At 53.1% G+C, this 13067-nt stretch overlaps 1 protein-coding gene across 1 annotated transcript in view; it reads left to right on the top strand.

Moving 5' to 3' along the window:
- Cngb1 (cyclic nucleotide gated channel subunit beta 1) overlaps positions 1–13067 on the top strand; it is a 74096-nt gene that overhangs the window by 13436 nt on the left and 47593 nt on the right. Inside the window, exons 11-16 of the mRNA XM_074055386.1 lie at positions 751–826; positions 2225–2261; positions 7621–7780; positions 12199–12295; positions 12415–12446; positions 13025–13058. Coding sequence (XP_073911487.1) covers positions 751–826; positions 2225–2261; positions 7621–7780; positions 12199–12295; positions 12415–12446; positions 13025–13058 — 436 coding nt within the window. The remainder of the gene's footprint in view (positions 1–750; positions 827–2224; positions 2262–7620; positions 7781–12198; positions 12296–12414; positions 12447–13024; positions 13059–13067) is intronic.

Raw genomic sequence — 13067 nt, forward strand, 5'->3', positions numbered from 1 at the left:
TGGTGATGTGTATTAATGTTAGTTCAACCATATATTTATACAGTCTGGGAATGTGTGGTTATAGTTCTGTGGGAGAAATAAATTGTCAGTGTTCACCAGCTTGTAAAAACTTAGTGTGAGAGCTTAAACATCTAAATAAATAATGAAATGCAAAAAAAAAAACAAAACCCAGGTATCACCAAAAAAAAAAAAAAAAAAGGAAAAACCATAGGGTGATTTTATACATATAGCTCTATTTAATTTTCAATACCTGTAAACAGCTTCCCAGCACCCCATTCTGTGGATGCCCAGCTTTTTCTTAACGCCCAATAGAACATTTAGATTTGTTTCCAAACTTTTGCTGCAGTTAGCAGCCTTGCACATGTGTCATTCCGTCTAAAAGCAGAATCTGAGAAAAAAAAAAAAAAGTAGATTTGTAGGATAAACCTGTTGGGGCCAAAGGCTGCAGCATTTAAAGTCGGGATGGGTGTTGCCAAATGTCCCCACCCCTGCAGCAAGCGAGAGACCTGCAGTGCTCTTCTGGGGGTGAGGTGCAGGGTGGGGAAGCCCAGCCTAGCAGCCTGCTGGGGCCTGAGCCACAGTGAGCTGGCCTGGGGAGGGAGGGGGAGGGCAGGAAGTGGTCTTCAGGGCTCGAGACATGGGATTGGTTTCTGGCAGGCTTGTTATCTGCCTCAGGAGGGAGCTCACCCTTGCCTCAGTTTCCCTACCAACCTCCCCACATGGACGCATCCCCCTTCTGTCCCCCTGCAGGTTGATAGCGTGGCTCCTGCACAGGTTGGAAATGGCTCTGCCACAGCCAGTGCTCCGCGAGAAAGCCGGAGAACAGGTCAGTGCTGGGTCTGGGGGTGGGGGAACCTCAGGAGTGGCAGGAAGGGTCCTGGGAGCTCAGGTGAGCAGAGGGGGTCAGCCCAGGGTCCAGGACTGGGAAACAGCAGGAAGGGAGGACTTGCAATCTGCCTGTCTGCACATGCTCATTTGTTCCATGGGACTCTGGCTGTGGTGCTGTGGCTACAGGTGGAGAAGTGGGCCCAGCCTCACCTATCAAGACTTCACAGCCTGTGGGGGATGTGCTTCCATAGAAGGAGGACAGGGGGTGAGGCTCAGAGATGGAGCCTCCTAAGATCATCAAGGAAGGCTTCCCGGTGGAGGCAACTTCCAAGCTAAGGCCCAGAGACAAGAGACCTGGGGTATTTTGAGAAGGAGTGGGGCTCACAGGAAGCCAGAAGACCCAGTGTGCATAGCCAGGGGCTCCAACATGGATGAGTTGGGAGCAGGGTCTTGGTCACCCTCTTCCATCCTTTCCTTCCCCAAGATCCTTCTTTCTTGGGAACAATTGGTATCTTCATAGAAGTACCTGGAGCTGGGAGGTGAGAGGCTAGGATCAGTGCTATCTGTGGGACCTTGGCCTTGGCTCTTGGCCTTGGTCTGGGAACTTCAGTTGTCTCGCTTCAGGGTTGTGGGCAAGAGGACAGAGTTCCGTAAATGAAGGTGCCCTGGCCCAGGAAAGAGGAAGTTCTGGCCAGTTCTGAGCCTCTGGGTGGCTCAAGAGCAGAGACCTGGTTCCTCTGAGCAGGTGATTTGCTGTCTCAGAATGTCTCAGAGTACCCCCACCTTGTCTAACTCAACCCCATTCCCTCACTGGCTCTGGGCACAGCAGGGACCCTCTTCTCCATTTCATGAGACAACCAAAGCCCCCAGAGGTGAGTCAAGGTCACATGGGGGAAGTCAGACCCAAGTGTCTGGAGTCACATCTGGCCTCTTGCAGCCTCACCCACCTGCCCCCTGGCTCTGTGATCCTGCCATCTCTGTGGGGGCAGATGAAACTCCTTTCGTTTTCCAAGGGTTAAAGTGAGTTAAGCGGTGGGCATGCCCTAGGGAGAGGGGCCTGAGGACTAGGGGAAGCAGGGCACCTTTGAGGTGCTGGAGCTTGAAGACAACCTTTTGGAAGGAGGGTTTCATATGGAGTGCAGGAAAGGGCAGTCCAGGCCGAGGCCCCTCCCTGGCACAGTTTGGGGACCAATCAGGGGTCCTGGTGGGAAAGGGGTGGGAGCAGGGCTGCCTCTGAGGCCAGAGAAGTGAGGCCAGCCTGAGGGGAGGGGAGGCGTGTGTTGGGGTGAGGAAAGTCCCTCTGCCACCCTCATGGGACACGCGGATGGTGGTGGTGGGTGAAGCAGGGAGGCAGGTGAGAGGGTCACTGCAATTTTCTCTTTTCCTCTCCATGCAGCAGCCTGGCTCCCCTGGGACGTGTGACGTACAGACCAGTAAGTGACTCATTAGAGGGTCCTTGTGCACATCTCCTGAGGGTTGTTTGGTATCTGTGTGTCTGAGTTTGGGGGCACAATTGCTGAGAAAGATCCCTGCTCTGCAGCCCTACCTCAGGTCACACTTTCCAGGTAACCAGAGCTAGATGGTGTCTGGAGCCCCTGCCCAGGCCTGGCTTCTGGCTTCTGTCCAGAGGAAACATCCCAAGGCTGAGTAGATGTGTCACCCTTGCTGCTGGTAGCAGCCCTGGAGAGCTGGCCCCAGGCCCTGGCAGCTGGGCAAATGTGTTTAGCTAAGTAGAGTCCAGGTGGCAGGGACAGGTGAGGGGCAAGGCATCCCCAGGAGACCAGATCCACAGACTCCAGTGCCATTGAGCTGGAAGGTGTCCCTCATCTGTGGCTGGGGTGGGAAGGTACATGTTGCCTTTTATCCCAGCCCTGAGTGAGGACTGGGGGCAGAGAACTGAGACCAGGCAGGGTGGGCGAACGGCAGAGCCTGTTCTCCTTTGCTTCACGGTCTCTGGAAAGGGTAAACAGGCATTCACTCACTTACTCATTCATTCATTCATTCAACAAATAGTGATGGATGACCATGCGCAGGTCCTAGTGCTGAGCAAAGTTGCCTGTGGCCTGTGCGCAGTGGCAGCCTCTTTCCATCCTGGGCACAGGCCCTTTGCCCTGGGTCAGGGCCTCCCAGGGCTGCTCCACACTGGGTCTACAAAGCTGTGTTCAGACCCAGCCCCGCCGGGCCAATGGTCTTCATGAGCACTCTGAAACCCAGGGACCACTGTGACCAGGGACACAGACAAGTGGCCTTGGTCTGACAGACAAGGCATGGGAGGGGTTAGAGCTCACAGTTGTCATGACAACATGAGGAGGGGAGGAGGAGGAGAGCCTGATGCCTCAGGGCGGGGCTCACAGCCATCCTGGGGTGTGCATAGCAGAACCCCTATTGTTGTTGGGGCAGACAGGGGGCAGAGCTTAGGAAACTGGAGGTCCCTGCCCGGGTCACAGAGTGAATCTTGCAGAGCGGTGACTGGACTGTGTGTGGCTGACAGCAGTCGGGCCGAAGTTAAGGAAATGAAAGTGATTACTGGGGCGGAGGCCTGCAGAGCACCCAGTGGGCTCAGCTCAGGGCACCTGTGCCCTCTTGTCTTCCTCTGTGTTTTCCTGGAAGGGCCCAGGATCCTCAGCCCACTGAAATCAGGGCCTCCCGAGGTTCTTTGGGTGAGCAGATCGTGGGCAGGCACGGGGCAGAAGCCTGGGTGGGCTCATCTTCTGGGGCCACTGGAACAAATGAGCCCAAACAGGGTGACCTGATACAGTAGAGCTGCTTTTCTCCACAATTTGGGGGCCAGAAGTCCAGAGTCGGGGCATCTGTCTCCTGGCCACCCTTGAGGTCCTTGGCTTCCAGCTGCCTCCTGGCTCTGCTCTGTCCACACATGGCCTTTCCCTCTGGGTCTCTGCCTAGCAACCTCCCTCTCCTCCCCTTGGTAAGGACACCTGACCCTAAATCCAGGATGAGCTCATCTTGAGATCCTTAACTATCACATCTGCCGCAATCCCATTTCAAAATAAGGTCATATTCACAGGTAACAGGGCTAGGACTTGGACATACCTTTTTTAGGGGTACTATTCAACCTACCACATAGAGCAACTGAGGGGCTGGGGAATGAGTGTCTTTCTCCTTCTCCTGCGCTGTCCCCTGGCCTCCACATCCATCCATCCTCCATCCTCCATCCTCCATCCACCCCTTCCTCCCTCCTTCCCTACCTCCCTCTCTCCCTCCATCCCTCCCTCCCTTTGCCTGTCCACCCAGCCACCCACCCTCTGTCTTCTTTGTTTCAGGGGTGGCAGCAGCTGGAGGCCTCTGAAACAAGGGAGAAGGGGATCTAGGGAGCATAATGGACAAACGGATGGATGGATGGATGGATGAAGGACAGAAGGATGCCCTGAAGAGAAGACCTTGCTGGGGAGGGGGAGGAGGTGCCCACTAACCCCCACCACACTTGAACAGTGAACCCCTGGTTCTTCCTGTATTCCCAGGGAGCCAGTGTCACCACCAGCAGCCCAAGAGTCTCCTCTCAGGGCTCCTGGCCAGGGGACAGCACCCGGACCACAGCAAGGGCAAGGTCAGCCATGGGAAGCCTGGAGACTTAGGCTAGACAGCAGGAGGACTTCCTCACTTGAAGGCTGTGGAGACTCCATGGAGGCTGTGATGTTGAGCGTCTCTGACAAGAGGCTCGCACAGCCCTCAGGAGGTGCCCGGCATAGCCAGCATCCCCAAGGGATCCAGTTCCTCCAGAAGTGGCTCTCCCAAGGCCTGGCCAGGTTCTTTCCCTGGTCGAGGACCATCAGTGGCAGCAGTAAACATTTAAACTAGCATTAAAGAGCCTCTTAGCACCTCACACCTGTGGCTGCATGGTATTCTTTCTTAGAGTAATGTGGTAACAAGCATTTAGTTTAAAGGGTGGTGGACTCAATGAAGAGGCCATACTGGGGCTACAGGAAGGCAGGAATTATCTGAGGTCCCAGAGAGCCCTCACACGTCTTTGTATGGGGGGGCTTTCATTTTAAAAATTAGACTTAGCCAGGCACTGGTGACTCACTCCTCTGTAATTCTAGCTACTCAGGAGACAGAGATCAGGAGGATCGGGGTTCAAAGCCAGCCCGGGCAAATAGTTCTCGAGACCCTATCTCAAAAAAAAACTTTCACAAATGGGGGAGGCAGAGGGTGTGGCTCAAGGTATAGGCTCTGAGTTCAAGTTCAGTACCACAAAACCAATTAGAATTAATTGCAAACATTTACAAGTCAGGGGGCTTTACACAGAAAAGGCCTGGCTTTCCTCAGGAACTGGGAGCTGTCACATGCCGTGCTGTGCTCATAAGGACAATCTGGGCAGCAGCTGCCACCTGTCCCTTTATTTGTAGCCACCATTGGAGTTTGATTTTGAGATTCCTGATGTCTCAAACTGGAAGGGGGGAAGTGGGCAATCTTGCTAGAGAGAAGAAAGTGACGAAATGTCTGGAGGTAAGAGGGAGGACATAGGGAAAGTGGTGGGCATCTCAGCTAATCTGGAGCCTGAATCCTTGATGCTGAAGATAAAGCTTGAATAGTTAGAGGATAGGCTGTAGGTAGTGGGGAGCCATTGAAGGTGGTTGAGCAGGGGAAGAGACTTCACAGAGTTACTCTGGGGCTGAACCACATTGCAGACAGGAAATGCAATCAAAGCAACCAGGGCAACTTTGCAGAACGCCCCATCCCCAGCCTTATAGTGAGCAGGTGGGCAACCTGGAAGTCTGCCTTACTGAGAGGCAGACGACTCTGACTATGGGAACGGGGCTGGGATGATACTTGGAGAAATGTCCAGTGAGAGTTTTAGTGCTTCTGGGCCAGGTGGGAAGGGATATCGTCTGGACTAGGGAGAGGCAGAGCAGGCCTGCCAGAGAGGACGCTTGGAGCCAGGCCTGAGGCTTTCCAGGTATCTGGGGTCCAGGCAGGTGGCTAGGCCTAGAACCCATGTACAAGGGCTCTGGTCTATCTGTCACTGGTAGGGGTCAGAACCGATTTCATGGCTCTGGTTGCTGACCAGGAAGTAGTGTGTCAAAATTTAAGTCTCTGGGTGGGGTCCTGGAGAAGCAGGAGAATCGGACAGCTACAGAGAGGGTACAAAGCTGCAGTGGGGACCAAGCTCCTCCCCCAGGTCTGTGTGTGCAAAGACTCCCCCAACCCATCCTGCCCTTCCTGGCTGGTGACCAGCCCCTCCTCTTCTCAGAGCTGGGGCATCTTTGGCTGTACAATGGGGACAATGTAGGGCACACCTCACGGGCCTTCCTCAGGGAACATTTATCACCTGGGATGCTGCTCCAGGGAAGCAGGAGTCAGGAGACCTGGTTTTGCCACCAACTTCCTATGTGGCCTTGGCCAAGTTCCTCAGCCTCTTGGAGCTGGCCCTCTGGTCTAGAAAATGGATGTGAAAGCTAACGAGCTCCCAGCCAGAGAATGTTCTCTCCCCAGGTGTCACTTGTTCATGCAGGGATTGCACCCCAGAGGCGCATATGGACAGCAATGTAGAACAACACGCAGAGCACGCCCCACCTCTGGCTAAGGAGTTGCACTTGGAGGAAGGAGCCCCTGGTCAAACCCAAGCGACATTTGTAGGCCTGGGGTAGCCAGGACCAACCGTGGAAAAGGATAGTTCAGGGTGGGGCATGGATGGCTTCCCTGAGGAGGGACAGGAATAATATCTGTGCTTCGAAGCTGAGAACCCCAGGCCTGGACCGTGGGAGATACCCCATTAAAGAAAGTACTAATCTATGTCTCAGTTGGTCCATCTGTGAAATGGGAATAAAACCTTAAGGAGGAGAAATGAGAGTTATTCCCACCTCAAAAGGTTGGTGTGATGGAATGGGGATGGCTCAAGTGGTAGAGCATCTGCTTAGCAAGGATGAGGTTCTGAGTTCAAACCCCAGTATGGCCAAGAGGAGGATAGAGTTGATCCATGTAAATCACTTAGCACATAGGAAGTGTTCAGGAAGGTTCCTGAGTCACTATTTCGGTTATTACAGTGGCAGTTACACTATACCATGAGCAATAACTTCCAAAGTCATGGATGACACAGGTGAGGCCATTTAAATTCACCACTACTCCTGGAGCTTTGGGGAACACCTGGTAGGAACCCACACAGTCTCCCCCTTTCTCCCTGACACCTGCCTGGGTGGATTAGGTTTCTAGTGAGACTCCCCTGCACCCGCATCTGCAAGAGCAGGCCCAGGGTGTTTTGTTGTCAGGAGTCTGGGGACCATGGAAGTGTTGAAAGTTACTTGTGTGTTGGGCTAGCAGAGTGGCTCAAGCAGTAAGAGTGCCTGCCTAGCAAGGATGAGACCCTGAGTTTAAATCCCAGTACTGCCAAATAATAAACTAAAAAAGAAAGTTACCTGTCTTGATTATCCACCCCATGAGAGGAGAACTCTCTTGGAGAGTGGACTCTCTCAGCCCAGGAGGAGGAAAGGACTCCCAGAAGCAGGAGTTGAGCTGGGACACACTGTCACCAAGGGTGGTATCTAGAGAACAGGTGGTGGGCAGGTCACTTGGTATTGCCTGGATCTTTTTGGCGTTACCTGTGAAGCTGTGGGTAGAAGTACTCTTTCTGTTCCAGCACAGATCTCTAAAAGGGAGGCTCTGGTGAGAGAGCGACTTCAGTGATAGGTCTGTCTTAAGGACAAAAAAGGAGGAAGTAATGAAAGGTAGCAGGAAGAAGAGAGCACTGGACAGTCGCAGGAGTCCTGCTTGGGTTTGTTGATGATTGCCAGCCAGGAGCTGAGACTCCCCAACATGCTCCTTCTGTGTCCCCCATAGTCAGCATCCTCCCCATGGAGCAAGTGGAGCCTGACCTTGCCCTGGAAGAGGTGGACCCCCACTGGGAGGACACCGAGGAGGATGGCAGTACCAGTCCACAGGAGACAGCAGTGGCTCCAGCTTTTGAAGAAGAGAATGAAGCAGTGGTGGAGATGCCCAGGTAAGGAGCTGGCAAAGTCCCTAAGAAAATGAATTACTGCTGGGGCACAGTGGCTCACACCTGTAATGCCAGCTACTCTGGAGGTAGAGACCAGGAGGATCAAAGTTTGAGGCCAACCCATGCTAAAAGTTAGTGAGACCCCACCTCGACCAATTAACTGGGCGTGGTGGCATGAGTCTGTCATCCCAGCTATGTGGGAGATGGAGGTAGATGGATAGTGGTTCCAGGCTGGCAAAAGCAAGAAACACAAGACCCTACCTGAAAAATAAACTAATGCACAAGGGCTGGAAGTGTGGTTCAGGTGGTAAAGCACCTGCCTTGCAAATGTGAGCCCCTGAGTTCAAATCCCAGTACTACCAAAAAAAAAAACCCTGAGTTATTGTTTGAGAAGGTAATAGGCACATAGTTAAGAATTCCAAAGGCACAAGAGACCCAAGCATGCCTCCCCTCCCCCAGGCACCACACCCTCTCCCTATGGGCACATTGGCTACCAGGTTCTCGTGCACCATTCCAGAGACAGTCTGGGCACATGCAAGTATGCATCCTTCTCTTTTTTGATTTTCACAAAAAATAGTATATCACACGTACCTATCTGTATTTTGCTGCATTTGGTCAATAGTACACCTGACAGCTTCCTCATTCGGTACATGGAGCTCATCCTCACTGTTTTCACAGCTGCATAGTTCTCCATTACATGGATATACCATCATCTATTCAGAACTGTGCTTTATTGATGGATACTTAAGTTGATTCCAAAATGTTGTGATGAACAATTCTGCTACAAACACTCTTGTATGTGTGTTTTTGCCTATGTGTGAGGACATCTTTGGGGTAGATCTCCAGGGGGGATCTGCTGGGCCATCAGATATGGAGACCATGATGGTCATAGCCAAGTCATCCCCTGCGGGAATATCACCACCTGTATTCCCACCACTGACGCTTGATGACAGCCACTTAGCTGGCAGGTCTCAAGCCCTCAAGGTCATGACCCACATTGCTAAGATAGGGAAACTGAGGCCCAGAGGAACTTGGGGATGACCTAGGGTCACCTCCAGGACAGTGCAGAGGGCTGTGGATAGTGGAAGACCAGGGATGCTCTGTGTGGTTCCCCAGGCCAAGCTTTGGTAGGGATTCAGGTCTCAGGAGTCATGGGACAAGCTACAGAAAATGGGACAAATCCTGGACTTGGGCGGCTGCTGATGGGCTCACGTTCTGCCTCTCACCTCGACTCAGGGATCCTCCAACCTTTGCCTCCTAAGTAGTTGGGATGACAGGTGCCAGCCATCACTCAGGGAAGTTTTGAGACTCAGGCCCAGGGAGGAACAAGGGCACTGTGGGGACAGACCCAGTGATCCTAGGCCATGGACACAGGGTGTGAGGCCTGGGACAATTGGAGCTGGGCTGCCACTGTCTGGGGAAGGATGCTCTAGGCTAGCTTTGCAGAGGCATAGGTTACCGATGACACGAGGGCCCTGGTTACACAGATGGTCACCTAGCAACCCTGTCTCTGCAGGCAGTGACTTGGCTTTCCTAGCAACCATGGCCTTATGGTTCCTACCTGACCTCCCTGGGGGCATTTCTGCAGTTCCCCACACATCCTCTCATATCGTGAGGTTGGAAGCAGGAAAGATTGGTGGCTCTGCTGCCATCTGAGCCACACTGGCTCTAGAGCTGCTGTCCTGGCTAGGCCAGAGCTCTTCAAGCCTCCACTTCCATGCACCGACCCCAGGCTGGGGGTGAATGTCACAGTCAGCTGAAGTTCTGAACCATGGGCATCCTTGCTGGCAGAGACAGAGACATACAAGTAGGTGGCTGCTCCTTCTTTCTTTCCTCTTCCTTCCTCCCTTCCTTCCTCCCTCCCTTCCCTTCCCTTCCCTTCCCTTCCCCTCCCCTTCCTTCCCTTCCCTTCCCCTTCCTTCCTTTGTTCGTTCGTTCCTTCCTTCCTTCCTTGCTTCCTTCCTTCCTTCCTTCCTTCTTTTCAGGCAGGGATTCCATGACAATAATCAACTGAAGATGATCAAGAGCCTTAATGTGGGGGGCACAGTCTGCTGGTGGTTGGGGGAGGGAGTAGACTGGCAAATGCTTGCAAGCTGGCTATGGCTATTGAACCCTGGCCTTAACCTTGGAAGTCACGGGTCCTGCAGGAAGCCCACCTCATCCAGTCTCTGACTGCTCCTCTGCTTGGAGATTCCTGGGACTTTGGAACTTTCTGAAAGTTTCTGGGCTGATGCTTGTGGGCTGAACAAGGGTAACAGCCCTTGGGGATGTTGACAGGGCCACCACTAAGCTTGTTGAGTGCCTTGATGGCTGAGGCTGTTTGTAAAAACGTTCCCCAGTCCACATGGGTGATTTCCTAACCCTACAGATCACTGCCTTCTCTGGGATTAATAATAGTGACAAGAACAATAATGATAACAGCTGCCATTTAATTAGTACTATTTTCTATGCCAGACACTGCCAAGACAGCCACAATGGCAGCTTCTGTTTTTAAGTCCATTTCACAGATGAAAAAACTGATGGTGAGAGTTAGTACCCTTTGTGTCCAGGGCTGCCCTGCTGGGAAGTGAAGAACTGGGTTTCTGTCCCAAGCCACACTGGCTCCGAAGTGAACACTTCATGCTGCAGAGAAGAAAAGTCGCTAACTATGTTCAGAGATAAAGAATCCAGAACAATTATGAGAACCCCACCTGCCAGTCTTTTTTTACTTTTCCATGAGATTCTCACTGTCCCTCTGCTCTCACTCAAAGAAGCTGGGCTGCACAGGCTGGGTGAATAGTCATTTTGACAGCTAAGGAGACAGAGGTAGACCCAGGATGGCTGGGTGCCTTGCCTGAGGCCATACAGTGGTTTCCTGGCCTGTTACTGGGAAGGAAAGGACCCAGTAACAGGAACCTGTGGCTGGGGCTGAAGCTGGGCCTTGTGCTGCTGGCTGATCCCAGAAGGGCCCTGTCTCTGCTTCCAGAAGGAGAATCCAGTCAGGATCCTGCATCATGACCTCCTATGCCAGCTGACTTGGCATAGTGAGCCCAGTGCTCAAAAGTATTCTTGAGGCCTGTGAAAATGTTTATCTGTTTGTTTGTTGTAGTGCTAGAGATTGAACCCAGGGCCTCACATATGCTAGGCAAAGGCTCTACCCCAAGAATGCCTTATTATCTTTTAAAAATCAAACCAAAATTAAAAGAACTTTTAGCTAGAAAATATTGTAAGAAGTGATATTAACTTATTAATCTTCATACAAATGCAGGCATAAAAATAAGTTTAATATATTTTTAGGGAGGAAAGGGCCCAGAAAGGCTAATATGCCTGGGATCTGTGAAAGTCACAATGTGACCTTGCTCTTGTGTGACTTGAATCTCTGTAAGAAAATTAGTCTCTTCCTGGGTGAAGTGCAATGTTTATACAATGAAGAGGGCTAAAGTGAGTTGGGTGTTTGGATCATTCAGACACCTGTCCCACTCCTCCATGTCCCATGGGCTGTGTAGACATTCATGGGCAGGCAGGAGAGCAGAATGGTAAGACACCATGTCTTATCCTGCTCACATTGCACAGGCTGTGTGATGATGGACCAGCCACTGGCCCTCTCTGAGCCTCTGTTTTCTAAGCTAGTGTGGTCTCAGCCACAGCCCTGGGCTCTCAGGTTGTTTGGACGAAGTTTCAGGTGACTCTGCATGCAAAGTGCTTGGCATCATGCCTGGCACCCTGTCCCTGGGAGCCACTGTGCAATGTGACTTTGAGCTGCCTCCTGTTCCCCGCTGACTGGCTGCTCTCCTGTCCCCACCTGGTCACCCACTTAGGGAGGCCTGGGACTTGGCCCTCTGGGCAGAGGACGGTGAATCCAGCTTTTCAGGGTGGCCGACATCCTGGAGCCTTCTCCGTGAGCTCCTTGGCACAGAGGTCTGAGGAGGAAGGCAGGGCTATTGAGAAGCAGGACCTAACTCTAACCACGAAAGTCACATTTGAAGCCAGGCATAGTGGCACATGCCATCATTTCAGAACACAGGAGGCTGAGCAAGAGGGTTGTGAGTTTAAGGCCAGCCTGGGCTACATTGCAAGATCAAATCTCAAACACACACACACATCACTTAGTCCCTGGCCCCAAGCCATCATTTTAACCCGGAAGTCAAACATGACTCTCTAAGGACAGGAGGCTCTGGTCCTTACTTTTCTTGGACTCCCTGCAATGTTAAGGTTGCCTGGAGACTGTCAGGGGAACAATGTGATATGTGTGTTGTGCCCTTTGGGCTACATCCTGGAGAACGGCTTCTCCCACCTTCCTCCATGAGCGTCTTGGTACATTCTGCCCCCTTCTTGGATACCCTTCCTTGTTTCAAAATTGTCATCCTTGAGGCCCAGCTCACAGGCCACCTCCTCTGGGAAGTCCTCCTTCCTCAGGACATGCTGTGGCATGTCCTTTGCAGTGCATCTCAGATGGGGGGGACTGTCACCAGGATGCTGCCCTGGGAGCCTGATGTGGGCGGGCATCTCTGCCCAGCTCCCGGCCAGACCACCACCTCTGTAGGGCTTAGGAAAGGTGAACCACCCTAACCGAGACGCTTCTTCTGCCCCTTGGAGTCACAGTGTCCTGCTGGATAGCTGCTTGGTGGCACAGGCAAGTGGGGACCAGAGTGGAGTAGAGGAAACGCAGCCCCGGAAAGCCTCACCGCAGGTAAGGGAACCACAGGCCTGGGGCACCCATGGCTGGGCAGGCACAGGCCCGGGTCTAGTTTACTGCAGCTATAGGGACAGAGGATCAGGGTAGAGGGTCCCATCCATGCCAGGGGTTAGACGGTGTCAGGAAGGGCCTTGGCCACAGGGGCCAAGGTTGAGTTCAGGTGGGTTCATACCTCCCTGCTATGGCCCCGTAGCCACCAGCGTAAAGCACACTTCCAGCGCCTCCCGGGGGTGTTAGGAGGGTCCCGAAGAGCCGGTACCCTGGGGTGGGGGTCCAGTGGTGGCTGCATTGATTACTGTGTCCCCCTGGGCAGGGCTAGATGGGGAGTCCCCTCAGCATATGTTTCAAGTCCAGGTGGTTCAGGGTGGGGATTCGTGGGTGCACCGCCCTCTACAAGTTGTAGACCACTGCCCTGGGTGGCTCAGGAGATGGGCTGGCAGGGCCTCATGGATTGGGCTGGGCAGGAGTAGAAGCGGGACCAAGAGAACCCCTGAAGGAGGGTCCTGGGCAGGGGTCAGCTCCACCCAAGGCCAGGTGGCAACCCTCAGCTTCCCTCCACTGTGTCTCTGCAGGAACTGCAGGAGGCCGAGGCCAGCAGCTCGGCAGGTAGGTTGA

This window comes from Castor canadensis, chromosome 15, assembly GCF_047511655.1.
Source record: "Castor canadensis chromosome 15, mCasCan1.hap1v2, whole genome shotgun sequence".
In the NCBI taxonomy this organism is placed as follows: Eukaryota; Metazoa; Chordata; class Mammalia; order Rodentia; family Castoridae; genus Castor; species Castor canadensis.